Here is a 16,929-nt window from a genome sequence, read left to right on the forward strand (position 1 = left end):
GGCTGAGCGATGAGGAGAAACTGAAATGTTTTTTTGTCCTTTGTGCATTTTCGCTTACTGAATTTTCAGATCAAGCATGGAAAAAAAGAAAAGGTGACCCATAATTAAATTATACAAATATTTATTTCCAGACATATAGCAAAGTGCCCGTATAGTTGAAGTCGGAAGTTTACATACACATAGGTTGGAGTCATTAAAACTCGTTTTCAACCACTCCACAAATTTCTTGTTTAACAAACTATAGTTCTGGCAAGTCAGGTAGGACTTCTACTTTGTGCATCACACACATAATTTTTACAACAATTGTTTACAGACAGAATATGACTTATAATTCACTGTATCACAATTCCAGTGTGTCAGAAGTTTACTACACTAAGTTGACTGTGCTTTTAAACTGCTTGGAAAATTCCAGAAAATTATGTCATGGCTTTAGAAGCATCTGATAGACTAATTGACATCATTTGAGTCAATTGGAGGTGTACCTGTGGATGTTTCAAGGCCTACCTTCAAACTCAGTGCCTCTTTGCTTGACATCATGGCAAAATCAAAAGAAATCAGCCAACACCTTAGAAAAAAAATGTGTAGACCTCCACAAGTCTGGTTCAACCTTGGGAGAAATTTCAAGATGCCTGAAGGTACCACGTTCATCTGTACAAACAATAGTACGCAAGTATAAACACCATGGGACGACGCAGCCATCATACCACTCAGGAAATGAAATGTCCTCTGGTCTGATGAAACAAAACATATAACTGTTTGGCCATAATAACCATTGTTATGCTTGGAGGGAAAGGGTTAGGCTTGCAAGCCGAAGAACACCATCCCAACCGTGAAGCACGGGGGTGGCAGCATCATGTTGTGGGGGTGCTTTGCTGCAGGAGGGACTGGTGCACTTCACTAAATAGATGGCATCATGAGGACAGAAAATGATGTGGATATATTGAAGCAATATCTCAAGCAATATCTCCAAATGGACAATGACCCCAAGCATACTTCTAAAGTTGTGGCAAAATGGATTAAGGAGTGGCATTGGAGTCAAGGTATTGGAGTGGCCATCACAAAGCCCTGACCTCAATCCTTTAGAAGATTTATGGGCAGAACTGAAAACGCGTATGCGAGCAAGGAGGCCTACAAACCTGACTCATTTACACCAGCTCTGTCAGGAGGAATGGGCCAAAATTCACCCAACTTATTGTGGGAAGCTTGTGGAAGGCTACCCAAAACATTTGACCCAAGTTAAACAATTTAAAGGCAATGCTACCAAATACTAATTGAGTGTATGTAAACTTCTGACCCACTGGGAATGTGATGAAACAAATAAAAGCTTAAATAAATCATTCTCTCTACTATTATTCTGACATTTCACATAAAGTGGTGATCCTAACTGACATAAGGCAGGGCATTTTTACTAGGATTAAATGTCAAGAATTGTGAAATACTGAGTTTAAATGTGTTTTGCTAAGGTGTATGTAAACTTCTGACTTCAACTGTATGTATATAGATTGTGTATCGGCCTGTTTCATCTTCTCTTTGTGTCAGACCTGGATAAACGCTTTCCGTTTCAGTTTTCTGTATTTATTTATCTGAATTTTTTTATTAAACCTTTTTACTGCTCTAGGGCTATTACTATTGCTTGGATAACCTTATCTACTATTATGTATTGATTTACTTTTCATTTTTTATGAGGTGCACACTGCACAGAACACCGGAATAAGTATCACTGAATGAATTATCACTGTGAATCATTGTAATGTTTATGTGTCAATTAATCCTGTAAAATATTGGTTGCCAACTGGAGATTTGACACGAAAATAAAATGTAATTCATTCATGCGAGGTGATTTTACTTCACCATATCACTTTTACACCCATCGTAATTAAGATAATTAACAGTTGCTCAGTATAGTAATGACATTGCTTCTTCTTCTACATAAATGTGGATCCCATCCCACAGATGAGAGACATTGAATCACTATGTTCAATCAATTTCCTTCTATGAGGTGTTCATGCAGTCTAACTTATAGTTCACTCTAAATTGTACATTTACATGATTTAGCAGATGCTCCTATCCAGAGCGACTTACAGTAGTGAGTTTACACATTTTCATACTTTTTTCATACTGGTTCCCCGTGGGAATCAAACCCACAACCCTGCCATTGCAAGCGCCATGCTCTACCATCTGTGCCACATGGCACTATTAAGGGGCACCGTTAAACTATTCCTTAAGTAATACAGTTTCACTGTGCCATAAGTCCACCATAAGGCCTCAGTCAGGCTTACTAAAGTGTGACAGACAGTGTTGGCGTACCGATGACACTGCACAGCAGGCGCAGGCTGGTGGTGTCCCCCTCCCCAGAGTCCCGGGGGCTCTCTCTCCAGGAGGGGGGCAGGGGGATGCACAGGCCGATGGGCCGGTGGAACTTGCGTCGCCGTGGCTCCACAGTCACCACGGGGCTGAAGGTTGCCTGGTTACCCAGCAGCTTGGCAACCAGCTCGTCTGGGACTGGTTGGGCCTGAGGTTAGAGGGGAGAGGATGTGCGGAAAGAGGGATGATGATGTGATGGATGAGTGTGGAGAAGAGAGATTGATAAAAAGATACAGATTGATAGCAATGTAGAGAGAAATAGGATGAGAAAAGAAGAGAGATAATATGAGGTATGTAATGATGTAATGGATGACAATGGACAGGTAAATAAATCAAATGGGAGAAATGAAGGATGAAGAGAAAGAGAAGTCTATGGTCAATAAAATGCTATTTTATACCATACCAAAACATACAAACAACTTGAAAAGACAGTGCATTTCATTATTCATCAGTGTTGTTCATAAAACAAATTTGAACATTTACAACCTACACTGAGTGTACAAAACATTAGGAACACCTGCTCTTTCCATTTAATTTTTATTTAACATTTATTTAACTAGGCAAGTCAGTTAATAAGAACAAATTCTTATTTACAATGACGGCCTGCCAAAAGGCAAAAGGCCTCCTGTGGGTTTAAGGGGGCCTGGGATAAACATAAAAATAAAATAAAAATTACAATATAAATATAGGCCAAACACACATTACAACAAGAGAGACACAACATTACATAAAGAGAGACCTAAAACAACAACATAACAAGGCAGCAACACATGACAACACAGCTTTGGTAGCAACACAATACAACAACAACATGGTAGCAACACAACATGGTAGCAGCACAAACATTATTGGGCAAAGTCAACAGCAGCCACAACTGTCAGTAAGAGTGTCCATGATTGAGTCTTTGAATGAAGAGATTGAGATAAAACTGTCCAGTTTGAGTGTTTGTTGCAGCTCGTTCTAGTCGCTAGCTGCAGCAAACTGAAAAGAGGAGCGACCTAGGGAAGTGTGTGCTTTGGGGACCTTTAACAGAATGTGACTGGCAGAATGGGTGTTGTATGTGGAGGATGAGGGTTTCAGTATATATCTCAGATGGGGGGGAGTGAGGGCTAAGAGGTTTTTATAAATAAGCATCAACCAGTGGGTCTTGCAACAGGTATACAGAGATGACCAGTTTACAGAGGAGTATAAGGGTGCAATGATGTGTCCTATAAGGAGCATTGGTGGCAAATCTGATGGCCAAATGATAAAGAACATCTAGCCGCTCGAGAGCACCCTCCTTACCTGCCGATCTATAAATTATGTCTCTGTAATCTAGCATGGGTAGGATGGTCATCTGAATCAGGGTTCGTTTGGCAGCTGGGGTGAAGGAGGACCGATTACAATAGAGGTAACCAAGTCTAGATTTGACTTTGGCCTGCAACTTTAGCCTGCAGCTTTGTGCTGAGAGAAGGACAGTGCAAAGTCTAGCCATAATCCCAAGTACTTGTATGAGGTGACTACCTCAAACTCTAAACCCTCAGAGGTAGTAATAACACCTGTGGGTAGAGGGGCATTCTTCTTACCAAACCACATGACCTTTGTTTTGGAGGACAAGGTTATTATTTGTAACTTATTTTGTACATAATGTTTCTGCAACCGTATCTTCCGGCAGAAAAGAGATTCTGGATATCAGGACAGCGATCATTCACCTCTGATTAGACAAAGATCTTTTCTTCTACAAGCAAGACATTCTCCAAACACCTGACAGGACCGACATCCCCGTTATTTGCAAGAGGAAGCGACGCAGGTGCAGAGGACAAAGAGCCGGATGCCTGGACAGGACCCAGAAAAGGCGACTGGGAAAGCTGCCGTTACCGTCAATACTACTCGCCAACGTGCAATCATTGGACAATAAATTAGACGAGGTACGATCACGAATATCCTACCAGTTCTGTGCATATTTGAAAATAACAGCTGGTGCACGAAATCTGAGGAAGTCTCTAGATTTTGCTCACCTGAAGTAGAGTATATTGTGATAAATTGCAGGCCACACTACTTGTCTAGAGAGTTTTCAGCTATACTTTTCGAGGCTGTTTATTTACCACCACAGACAGATGCTGGCACTAAGACCGCACTAAGACTGCACTCAGTCAGCTGTATAAGGAAATAAGCAAACAGGAAACCACTCACCCAGAGGCGGCGCTCCTAGTGGCAGGAGACTTTAATGCAGGTAAAACTTAAATCAGTTCTACCAAATTTCCATCAACATGTTAAATGTGCAACCAGAGGGAAAAAAAATCTAGATCAGCTGTACTCCACACACAGAGACACGTACAAAGCTCTCCCTCGCCCTCCATTTGGTAAATCTGACCACAACTCTATCCGCCTGATTCCTGCTTACAAGCTAAATTAAAGCAGGAAGCACCAGTGACTCGGTCTATAAAAAAGTTGTCAGATGAAGCAGATGCTAAACTACAGGACTGTTTTGCTATCACAGACTGGAACATGTTCCGGGATTCTTCCAATGGCATTGAGGAGTACACCACATCAGTCACTGGCTTTATCAATAAGTGCATTGAGGACGTTGTCCCCACAGTGACTGTACGTACATACCCCAACCAGAAGCCATGGATTACAGGTAACATTCGCACTGAGCTAAAGGGTAGAACTGTCGCTTTCAAGGTGCGGGACTCTAACCCGGAAGCTTACAAGAAATCCTGATATGCCCTGCGACGAACCATCAAACAGGCAAAGCGTCAATACAGGACTAAGATTGAATCATACTACACCGGCTCCGACGCTCATCTTATGTTTTTTATTTATTTTATTTTATTTGACCTTTATTTAACCAGGTAGGCAAGTTGAGAACAAGTTCTCATTTACAATTGCGACCTGGCCAAGATAAAGCAAAGCAGTTCGACAGATACAACGACACAGAGTTACACATGGAGTGAAACAAACATACAGTCAATAATACAGAAAAAACAAGTCTATATACAATGTGAGCAAATGAGGTGAGAAGGGAGGGAAAGGCAAAAAAGGCCATGGTGGCAAAGTAAATACAATATAGCAAGTAAAACACTGGAATGGTAGTTTTGCAATGGAAGAATGTGCAAAGTAGAAATAAAAATAATGGGGTGCAAAGGAGCAAAATAAATAAATAAATTAAATACAGTTGGGAAATAGGTAGTTGTTTGGGCTAAATTATAGGTGGGCTATGCTCCCCAGGGGTGCGTGCTCAGTCCCACATGTTCACCCACGACTGCATGACCAGGCATGACGCCAACACCATCATTAAGTTTGCAGACGACACAACAGTGGTAGGCCTGATCACCGACAAGACGAGACAGCCTATAGGGAGGAGGTCAGAGACCTGGCCGGGTGGTGCCAGAATAACGACCTATCCCTCAATGTAACCAAGACTAAGGAGATGATTGTGGATTACAGGAAAAGGAGGGCCGAGCACGCATCCATTCTCATCAACGGGGCTGCAGTGGAGCAGGTTGAGAGCTTCAAGTTCCTTGGTGTCCACATCAACAACAAACTAGAATGTTCCAAACACACCAAGACAGTCGTGGAGAGGGCACGACAAAGCCTATTCCCCCTCAGGAAACTAAAAAGATGTGGCATGTGTCCTGAGATCCTCAAAAGGTTCTACAGCTGCAACATCGAGAGCATCATGACTGGTTGCATCACTGCCTGGTATGGCAATTGCTCCGGCCTCTGACCGCAAGGCACTACAGAGGGTAGTGTGTACGACCCAGTACATCACTGGGGCTAAGCTGCCTGCAATCCAGGACCTCTACACCAGGCGGTGTCAGAGGAAGGCCCTAAAAATTGTCATAGACCCCAGCTACCCCAGTCATAGACTGTTCTCTCTACTACCGCGTGGCAAGTGGTAGCGGAGTGCAAAGTCTAGGGCAAAAAGGCTTCTCAACAGTTTTTACCCCCAAGCCATAAGACTCCTGAACAGGTAATCAAATGGCTACCCGGACTATTGTGGGCATTGTGCATTGTGTACCTCCCCAACCCCCCTGCCCAACCCCTCTTTTAACGCTACTGCTACTCTCTGTTGATCATATATGCATAGTCACTTTAACTATACATTCATGTACATACTACCTTAATTGGGCCGACCAAACCAGTGCTCCCGCACATTGGCTAACCGGGCTATCTGCATTGTGTCCCACCCACCACCCGCCAACCCCTCTTTTACGTTACTGCCACTCTCTGTTCATCATATATGCATAGTCACTTTAACCATATTTACATGTACATACTACCTTAATCAGCCTGACTAACCGGTGTCTGTATGTAGCCTCGCTACTTTTATAGCCCCGCTACTGTATATAGCCTGTCTTTTTACTGTTGTTTTATTTCTTTACCTACCTATTGTTCACGTAATACCTTTTTTGCACTATTGGTTAGAGCCTGTAAGTAAGCATTTCACTGTAAGGTCTACCTACACCTGTTATATTCGGCGCATGTGACAAATAAACTTTGATTTGAGCTTGTTGGACACTAAGAAAGCTTTGTTGTAGAGCATTTAACACAAAATCGGGGGAGGGGCCAGCCGAGTATAAGACTGTATCATCTGCATATAAATGGATGAGAGAGCTTCCTACTGCCTGAGCTATGTTGTTGATGTAAATTGAGAAGAGCGTGTGTCCTAGGATTGAGCCTTGGGGTACTCCCTTGGTGACAGGCAGTGGCTGAGACAGCAGATTTTCTGACTTTATACACTGCACTCTTTGAGAGAGGTAGTTAGCAAACCAAGCCAAAGACCCCTCAGAGACACCAATGCTCCTTAGCCGGCCCATGAGAATGGAATGGTCTACTGTATCAAAAGCTTTGGCCAAGTCAATAAAAATAGCAGCACAATATTGCTTAGAATCAAGGGCAATGGTGACATCATTGAGAACCTTTAAGGTTGCAGTGACACATCCATAACCTGAGCGGAAACCATATTGCATACCCGAGAGAATACTATAGACTACTGTACTTTCAAGAATACTATCAAGAAAGCCAGTCAGTTGATTATTGACAAGTTTTTCTAGCACTTTTGATAAACAGGGCAAAATAGAAATAGGCCTTTAACAGTTAGGATCAGCCTGATCTCCCCCTTTAAATAAAGGACGAACTGTGGCTGCCTTCCAAGCAATGGGAACCTCCCCAGGAAGGAGAGACAGGTTAAAAAGGTTGGTGATAGGCTTTGCGACGATATGGGCAGCATCCTTAAAGAAGAAAGGGTCTAAACCATCTGACCCATATGTTTTTTGGGGAGTCAAGTTTAAGGAGCTCCTTAAACCAAATGCAATTCTTGAGGTGGAGTAACTCTGCAAGATCACTTTCGAACAAGGTGATAAACCTGTTTTTAATTCTCATTTTCTTTATGGGGGCGTGTTGGTTAACAATACCACCGAAAATATATAAAAAAGAAGGTCCAAGCGTCTTCGACAGAGGGGATCAAGCTGATTCTATACCATTTTACAGAGGCCTGTTCATGAAGAAAGGCTTGCTCATTTTAGTTTTTTAGCAAGCGTCTATGTCAAATCAGGATAGGTCGTTTCACTGAGCTGCCGTTACGAACACAGGCTGTAAAACAGTGATCACTAAGGTCATTAAGGTCATTCCATGACATTGCCTGACCAGGTGAATCCAGGTGAAAGCTATGATCCCTTATTTCAATCAGTGTAGATGAAGGGGAGGAGACAGGTTAAATGAGGATTTTTAAGCCTTGAGACATGGATTGAGAAAATCATGAATCAGCATAATTTTTATGGATATATACAAAGAAATATCAATAGAAAACAGTTAAAATGTTTGCAGGTTTCCAGTCTTTCCAGCTTAATTTTGAAGTGATTGCGTTAGCTAGCTCCTCTGAACAACAGTGTCCTGACAAGAGAGCACATTTTCTATGCCAGGTGAAATCGCTCCTCATTAGCTCATTGCTATGGGTGTATCCAAATAAATCACAAGAAAACAATTTAAACAAAAACAAATGCAGCTACTTGTTGTTATTCTGACTGCACTATTTGACGTGACTTTAAGTTAGCCGTAGTTGGTTAGCTAGCAAGCAAGGGATAAGAACGTTGCCAGCCAGTATGGCAGTAGAACATTTAGAATGAATTACTGGGTTGCATCCATAGATAGTGATTAAAAAGACGGAACGACTGGGTCGCGTCTCTGGCAACCAAACAGAATTGATAGTACAAACGACCAGCTGGCTTCGGTAGTAACCCTATATTTGTGTCTGGACTATATCTTGTGGAAGGATGAACTGTATTAATAAATTAATACAAATGTGTTTAAAGAAAATATGTAAATCATTATTCTAATATGTTGGTAACCCGTTGTATAAAAGTGATAATGCCCTCCAAGCCGGTGTTTGGAGGATAGATTGGCATGGTTTGCCGGTCCTCGACTTCATCTCGGGCCTAACAACACCTGTGCTAGTACGTATATCCACCAAACACCGTCTTCTTGGGCATTATCACTTAATTCCACACTCAGTGTACATTGACAATGAAAGTCTAAACCTCGCTACACATTCACGTGAACTGTGTCACTTAGTACAACCTTTGAAAAGGTTAGCGTAACTGCTAGCGTAAAGCCCGGACTGGGGTTATGAGGCTATAAGGCTCTACATTCAAAGCTCTACAGGCTGCATGTACTGGAGCACAGGGGAGATGGAAGTCCATGCTGTGCCATGTTCACCGTAACATACACATATTTCCCTCAAAATAGGAGACTACTTCAGTATGTAGGCCAATAAAACCACTCACTCGGATCATAACAGGCATGCTGCTAAAGAACATTCACTGTAACAAGGTCCCTCTGCATTATGTAACCATGACTATAGTTATAGAACATAACCACATTAGTGAATGATGCATTAAGCTTTAGGATACTGGCATAATCATTTGCAAACATTGGTGAATCGATGATTCCCTTTCAAAACAGCCTCATATAAACTTTGAAGGTTAATATTCCCACTGTTAAGTGACTACTGTACTACGTGTATGTAGTAAATCTCATTGTTTGTGTGTAGAACAAAGAAAAAGGCAATTTCCTTGGCAAGGAAAACATTTATATAAATCTGCTAATCAAACCAAATACATATAGCATACATATAGCTAGGGTTGGGTAGGTTACTTTCTAAATGTAGTCTGTTACAGTTACTAGTTACCTGTCCAAAATGGTAATCAGTAATGTAACTTCTGGATTACCTAAACTCAGTAACTTAATTACTTTCCAACACTTTTGGATTACTTTCCCCTTAAGAGGCATTTGAAGAAGACAAAGGATCCATCAAACGCATTTGGTGTGTCATCATAGTGGTCTTTGACTTGTGGTCAGGCTTGCTCAGCTGGAACAAACTTAAACTTGCGCCTTTTTTAATGCTGAATTAATGTCATTGAGAAAACAGAAAGGTGACAAAATATATTTTCGCAAACATCCCTTCTATATTTAAAAGTAATCCAAGAAGAAATCATCATGTTTTAAATGATCTGTAATCTGATTCTAATATTTCTGCTGGTAAAGTAACTGATTAGTTACAGTAAAAAAAAAAACAGATTACATGTAACTGTAATGTAGTTACTCCACAACCCTGCATATAGCATGCTTGGTCATACAGGCAGGCACTAACGATAATGTCTTCCTCCTGCTTCTTCCTCCTCATCCTCCCATCTCACCTGCAGGCCCAGACGGACTCGCTTGGTGACCGCTGTCTCAGGGAACGTAGCCTGGACCATCGGCACCAGCTTACTGGTCAGTTGACCCCCCTCTGGGCCAATCAGGTCACTCTCCTGCTGGACACGCGACACCACAGCAAAGTAGAGGGGGAAGTCAGTGGAGATGATTCGTCGGATACGCTTCTTCCCAAGCTCCTCTTGGCTCTCCAGATCTAAAGGAATAAACAGGCAGAACGTAGCGGTCAATACGAGTGGGGAATACTGATACAGTACCGATAAGAAAGCACTAATAATCACCAAACAGGCCATTATCAGTGACCGTAATCAGGTATGACTGAGTTAGTAGAACTTCTCATTCTACTACCTTCATCCATCCCATTGAGGATAGTCTCCAGCACATCGTCCCCGTAGCGATTGCGGTGTTCCTTCCAAACAGAGCCATTCTCACTCCTCAGAACCACCAGCTCCCGGTCCCCTCGACCCAGGGCTGCAAAGTGTGGGATCTCCACGATCACAGGCCTGACAGACACACACAGACATAGAGACACACATCAATGAGGCTTCAAACGTCATTCTCACAATGTAATTAGTCGTATGTTTGACACCCCTGAATTAGGGGATACCCTCACAGAAGGTGGAACACAATTTTTATCCTGATCTCAAAATTTGACCTATTGTCTTTTGCTGAAAACTGATGCACCTGTTCTCCCTTCAATACTCTACATTGTGTTTATTCAAGTCCTCACCCTAGGAACTGCATGCTGGCTGGGCCCAGAGAGATGATACGGCTGGCCAGGCCCTCTCCCTCCACCAGGGGGGGAGGGGTGGGGAGCTTCTGGGGCTTGACCAGACGGCAGGTTATACGTGTGGGGGCGGCACAGGTCCGTGGAGGGATGATGACACGCAGACCGTTGTGTCTGCTGCCTCGCATCGAGCCACCCCGAGCATCCACCATGAAACTCACTAGGAACCTGACAAGAGACATGCCTCACATTATTACACGGTATAATAACGTTTATATTTTCACTCTTAGAGATTGATTTATGGACAACATAAGACATTTGTCAGTGTAGGACTGCAGGCAGGGTAGGATGGACACACACATGGCTGTGTCTACTGACCCTGTGTGTATGGGTTAGACTTAGGGTTAGGGTTGTGTACTGACCCTGTGTGTATGGGGCTGGCCACAGGACTGACGTTGTCAGAAGTCTCTGTAGCTGGACTGCTGGGGATCAGGGAGTCGTCATCATACTCCCTATGTAATGGCATTGGAGTGTGTACCTAAAATATAGACCGAAAAACCTTGTCTTATCGTAGCATTTTTACTTTTCTACTCATCCTCCACAGGGTTACAGCGATACAAATATTTTCATTAATAATATGGAAACCTCATGGGATTGAACCTAACCAGTTTGTTCTGTACCTGCTCCATCTCATGCTCCTTTAGGTGGACCATCTCTGGGGATACACAAGGGATCCTGGGAATGGCAGGCGAGTAGTTGCTGTTGGAGAGAAGAAAACAAGGAGTGTGTAGGGGATATATTCTCCTTCCACTTCCTACATCCCAGTATAGCTTTAACCCATCCATTCCCCATTCTTTACAATACCTCCACCTTTCTTTTACTACCAATATACCCCCATTCACTCACACTCTAACCCCAACCTTCTACCCCCCCCACCCTAGGCCCCCTACACAGTGCCCAGCCCTCTCTCGTACTCCATAGATTTCTTGGGTGACAGGAAATCGTCATCATGGTCCTTCAAGTCATCCATCTTCATGTACCTGGCTCCTTCTGTCCCCAACAGCTCCTCCCCTTTAGACAACAACAAGAAGGGCAGAGAGAGAGGACAGACCGGGTCAGAGGGGTGTAATAGATAAAGACACAAGATAACTGAAACATGTGAGTCAGAGAGCATAGAATGAGTTCAGTAAATATAACACATGGTTTATATAGTAGTTAGGTTGGTGAGTTAAAGGGATTAGCTACTACACTCCACACACTGTGCATGTGTTAATGGAAAGAGATTTAGTGAAGCCACGGTCACAGTGAGACCCAAAGGCAGATGGAGAGAGAGAACATGGAGAAAGACAGAAATAAGATGGCCCCTACACTTTGTTCAATATTCATCTCAAATGTGATGTGTTAAAATACTTTTCATCCATAAACTGTTTCCAGTAGTTGAATATTTGGAGCACAGCACATTGGATATGTATGGTAAAATATCCCAGATTTCCTTAACATCTGGAGAGATACAATATGGCCCAGCATGAACTGAGTCTAAAACAAGACAACATCACCAGAGCCATGTCCATTGGGATTTTGCTGTCCCTTTAGACATAGTCCACGTCAACATGGACCCAATCTGGCACGATTAAACTGATTTAAACAGGGTTGAGAGGTTTCTTCTCTCCCCCTGGGAGTCCTGGCTGTGACAAAACACACAAAGTACATAGAGTACTACTACATGGACACACAAGTGCACTGGCACAATAGAGATAGATAGAGGACTCATCATGGATTTTTAAAACAAAAAACAACGTTTTTTTAAAGTGAGAAGCAAGGATTGGTCTGATTACGAAGTAGAAAGGAAATTCAGGTGAGCACCAAAATGCCTACTCCACCCGTGCTCCACCAAGGTTTTCCAGCACACAGCTTTGACCTACTATAGTAGCTATGCCAAACAATGTGTATGCAGGTTGCTTAGGATTCAAACCTTCTCAAACTGCCTAATTCATACTCTTAGAAGAGGTGCTCCCACAATAATGGGATTTGTACCGCATACAAGTTCAAGTATTGTATTTTTCACACACCACACTAATGCTTTTCTAAAACCGTTTCAAATGTTTTTATTATTATATGAAAGCAAGCTTTGCTTTTATACTTACAAGACCATCATTGATGGAGCGAGCTGTTTTATATTGTATTAACGTGGTGCCTGCCTGTAGTTCCACCTCCTTAAACCACAACTGATTTCTGTAACTGTTAATTTACCTCTGTAATATTGACATAGGCTAAGAAACAATAATACACATTCACAATCGGCCTATATCTAAAAATACATACAGCCTAATTATATACAGTGGGGAGAACAAGTATTTGATACACTGCCGATTTTGCAGGTTTCCCACTTACAAAGCATGTAGAGGTCTGTAATGTTTTATCATAGGTACACTTCAACTGTGAGAGACGGAATCTAAAACAAAAATCCAGAAAATCACATTGTATGATTTTTAGGTAATTACTTTGCATTTTATTGCATGACATAAGTATTTGATCACCTACCAACCAGTAAGAATTCCGGCTCTCACAGACCTGTTAGTTTTTCTTTAAGAAGCCCTCCTCTTCTCCACTCATTACCTGTATTAACTGCACCTATTTGAACTCGTTACCTGTATAAAAGACACCTGTCCACACACTCAATCAAACAGACTCCAACCTCTCCACAATGGCCAAGACCAGAGAGCTGTGTAAGGAAAACAGGAATAAAATTGTAGACCTGCACAAGACTGGGATGGGCTACAGGACAATAGGCAAGCAGCTTGGTGAGAAGGCAACAACTGTTGGCGCAATTATTAGAAAATGGAAGAAGTTCAAGATGACGGCCAATCAGCCTCGGTCTGGGGCTCCATGCAAGATCTCACCTCGTGGGGCATCAATGATCATGAGTAAGGTGAGGGATCAGCCCAGAACTACACGGCAGGACCTGGTCAATGACCTGAAGAGAGCTGGGACCACAGTCTCAAAGAAAACCATTAGTAACACACTACGCTGTCATGGATTAAAATCCTGCAGTGCACGCAAGGTCCCCCTGCTCAAGCCAGTGCATGTCCAGGCCCGTCTGAAGTTTGCCTATGACCATCTGGATGATCCAGAGGAGGAATGGGAGAAGGTCATCGCCGTGTTTGGAGGAAGAAGAAGGATGAGTACAACCCCAAGAACACCATCCCAACCGTGAAGCATGGAGGTGGAAACATCATTCTTTGGGGATGCTTTTCTGCAAAGGGGACAGTGTCTGATGAGACATAAATAGAGCTTTTTGGTCTAAACTCCACTCGCCGTGTTTGGAGGAAGAAGAAGGATGAGTACAACCCCAAGAACACCATCCCAACTGTGAAGCATGGAGGTGGAAACATCATTCTTTGGGGATGCTTTTCTGCAAAGGGGACAGAATGACTGCACCGTATTGAGGGGAGGATGGATGGGGACATGTATCGCTAGATCTTGGCCAACAACCTCCTTCCCTCAGTAAGAGCATTGAAGATGGGTTGTGGCTGGGTCTTACAGCATGACAACGACCCGAAACACACAGCCAGGGCAACTAAGGAGTGACTCCGTTAGAAGCTTCTCAAGGTCCTGGAGTGGCCTAGCCATTCTCCAGACCAGAACCCAATAGAAAATCTTTGGAGGGAGCTGAATGTCCGTATTGCCCAGCGATAGCCCCAAAACCTGAAGGATCTGGAGAAGGTCTGTATGGAGGAGTGGGCCAAAATCCCTGCTGCAGTGTGTGCAAACCTGGTCAAGAACTTCAAGAAACGTATGATCTCTGTAATTGCAAACAAAGGTTTCTGTACCAAATATTAAGTTCTGCTTTTCTGATGTATCAAATACTTATGTCATGCAATAAAATGCAAATTAATTACTTAATAGCAGGACACTGTAAAGTCCTCTGAAGAGTATGAATTAAGCTGTTTGAGAGTTGAATCCTAAGTAACCTGCACATATTGTTTGAAGAACAATGGACAAACATAGCTACTGTCAAAGTTGTGTGCTGGAAAACCTTGGTAGAGCATAAGTGAAGTAGGCATTGTGGTGCTCATGTAAATTAAATTTATTTTTCAGCTTCAGCCAATCCCTACTTCTCACTTAAAATTTAGTTTTTAATTTCCATGGTTTTTATATCGGAAGGTGATTATACAAAATTAAATTAGGTGTCTTTCGAAAATGTCACGATAAAAGTATGTGTGTCTCTCGCATCATTTATTGTCAAGGGCCCAGTTTCCCAAAAGCATCACAAAGTTAAAGTTCATCAGAACCATTGCATGTTTACTACCTCATCTTACCATAGCTTGGTCTATCGAGTAGTCTACCTAGCTAGTTTTGCTATGCCCATTGCAAGATAGCTGTGTGACAGTTTCCCAAAGTTTGGCTTTGAACCTATTTAGCTATGTTTTGTGGAAAAATTTAGCTAGGATAGAACATCAACATTGAGTTGTGGTACAATCTTATTGGGGTAAAATTGGCTTACTCACTTGCTAGTTCGGTAGTAAACAATGCATATCATTGGTTGTAGCTAGCAATGCAAACTAACATGAGCACCATGGCAGTTTGTCAAATGCTGGTCTTTTTAAACTTAACATAGCTAACGTTAGCTATGTTTTGAGTAATAACATATTATAGATTGTGGTGCATGAACTGGCCATAAGCGTTAGCTAATGTTAGTCTTACCTAGCTAATGTTAACTGGCTATCAAAGAAACCAAGTATGTTCACTAGCTTATTTGTTCATAGTCGTTTGTGCTCTGATTACACGCAAGTGTCTAGGTCAGCAGTTTACACATGACTTTAGCCTAATATGAAAAACCTTACTTGGCAAAATATAGCTAGCTTTCCTCGCTTGTTGTTTAGCTACCTAGTCAACATTAGCTCTCATCTGACTGGTATAACATTATGTTAGCTAGCTAGCTACCCAGCTGGCGTTAGCTAACTACACAGGCTAGCTGTTTGACTTGGACAAGCAACAAAATGTTAGCTAGAGAGCTAGCTAGCTACCGAGTAAATCTAAATATCTGTTTGCACGTATTGATTAACCTCAGCTTGAATATCACCATAAAGCCGGCTATGTACAGTAGCCTCGGTTTGTTCACGTTCGCATACACCTTATGATTGGCAGCCTGGTGCAAGCAAATGTGTTGTTGCCGAGCAACCGACCTGGTGTTAGATCGCTGAGCGTTGGCTGAAAAAGATGTTAGCATTGTCAGAAATGCTACAAAAGGTAGCATATCGTTGGTTCATAATGGACAGAAATGCGAAATGTAAAAAATCTGGTATGTGGTTCTCTGTAACGACTGGACGGCTCATGGCGAGAAGCGGGGTGTTTTGAATTTAACATTGCGCTTCAATCAATCCCTACTATAGTCGAGCCGACCAGAATGACTATACTATCCCATTTTAGCATGGACATTGCCATTGAGGGCTTCCGCCATTTTAAAGTAGTCAAAGTAGTCAACTGGTTGGGGATTACTACGGGTTGTAGCCTCAATTGTGCTACCCATGCTGTTACAGATGCTATAATGGCTCAGATATAAAGATGAGTCCTCCATCTATCTTTGACTGGCACACACATACAATTATGCACAGTAATGCAGACACACAATCTCAGCACAGGAGTATGTACTTCACAAGAGACTGGCATGATATATTCACGAAAGTATCCATGCATCTCATTTCCATCTATGAATTCATTATGCTATTATGTTTTCTTGTTTGTGTTGTTCTACCCCTCTTAGTTTCTACCAGGAAGCTAAGGCAGGTTATGGTTACGTACCCCCTCAAATCCTGAGATTAATGGACAGAAATCACCAGCACCAAATAAAGGCAATTGCTCCGTTAATGCATGTGTTTGTGTCTGTGTATCAGCACAAAAGGTGTTAGGGTTGGCTTCGGTGAGTGTTTGAGTGGGTGCATGGATGTGGCCCAGAGCCAAGTCAATGTTCTACTTCATCAGGTTCAAAATGTGTCAACTTATCTCTTGAGCGCTGTGTGTCAGATGTTTTCAAAAACAGAAGTGTAAAGTACATTTGTCTAAATATTAAAATATTACTTGTCTATTATATATTTGAACATTGTAGTGAGTAAGTTATATGTGTCTTTAAGGCAGCAACTAGA

The 16,929-nt window shown here is 42.3% G+C and overlaps 1 protein-coding gene across 13 annotated transcripts in view; it reads right to left on the reverse strand.

Annotated features, from left to right (window-relative positions):
• Window positions 1-16,929, reverse strand: part of LOC109895941 (ankyrin-1) — a 187,281-nt gene that overhangs the window by 28,591 nt on the left and 141,761 nt on the right. For 11 of the 13 annotated variants that reach the window (XM_031830007.1, XM_031830000.1, XM_031829999.1 and 8 more), the window contains 7 exons: window positions 11,761-11,857; window positions 11,467-11,545; window positions 11,209-11,324; window positions 10,790-11,014; window positions 10,408-10,562; window positions 10,044-10,255; window positions 2,308-2,512 (listed from right to left, as the gene is read on the reverse strand). In XM_031830007.1, coding sequence (XP_031685867.1) covers window positions 2,308-2,512; window positions 10,044-10,255; window positions 10,408-10,562; window positions 10,790-11,014; window positions 11,209-11,324; window positions 11,467-11,545; window positions 11,761-11,857 — 1,089 coding nt within the window. The remainder of the gene's footprint in view (window positions 1-2,307; window positions 2,513-10,043; window positions 10,256-10,407; window positions 10,563-10,789; window positions 11,015-11,208; window positions 11,325-11,466; window positions 11,546-11,760; window positions 11,858-16,929) is intronic. The other 2 variants (XM_031830002.1, XM_031830001.1) reach the window with 1 other exon arrangement.

This window comes from Oncorhynchus kisutch, linkage group LG8, assembly GCF_002021735.2.
Source record: "Oncorhynchus kisutch isolate 150728-3 linkage group LG8, Okis_V2, whole genome shotgun sequence".
In the NCBI taxonomy this organism is placed as follows: Eukaryota; Metazoa; Chordata; class Actinopteri; order Salmoniformes; family Salmonidae; genus Oncorhynchus; species Oncorhynchus kisutch.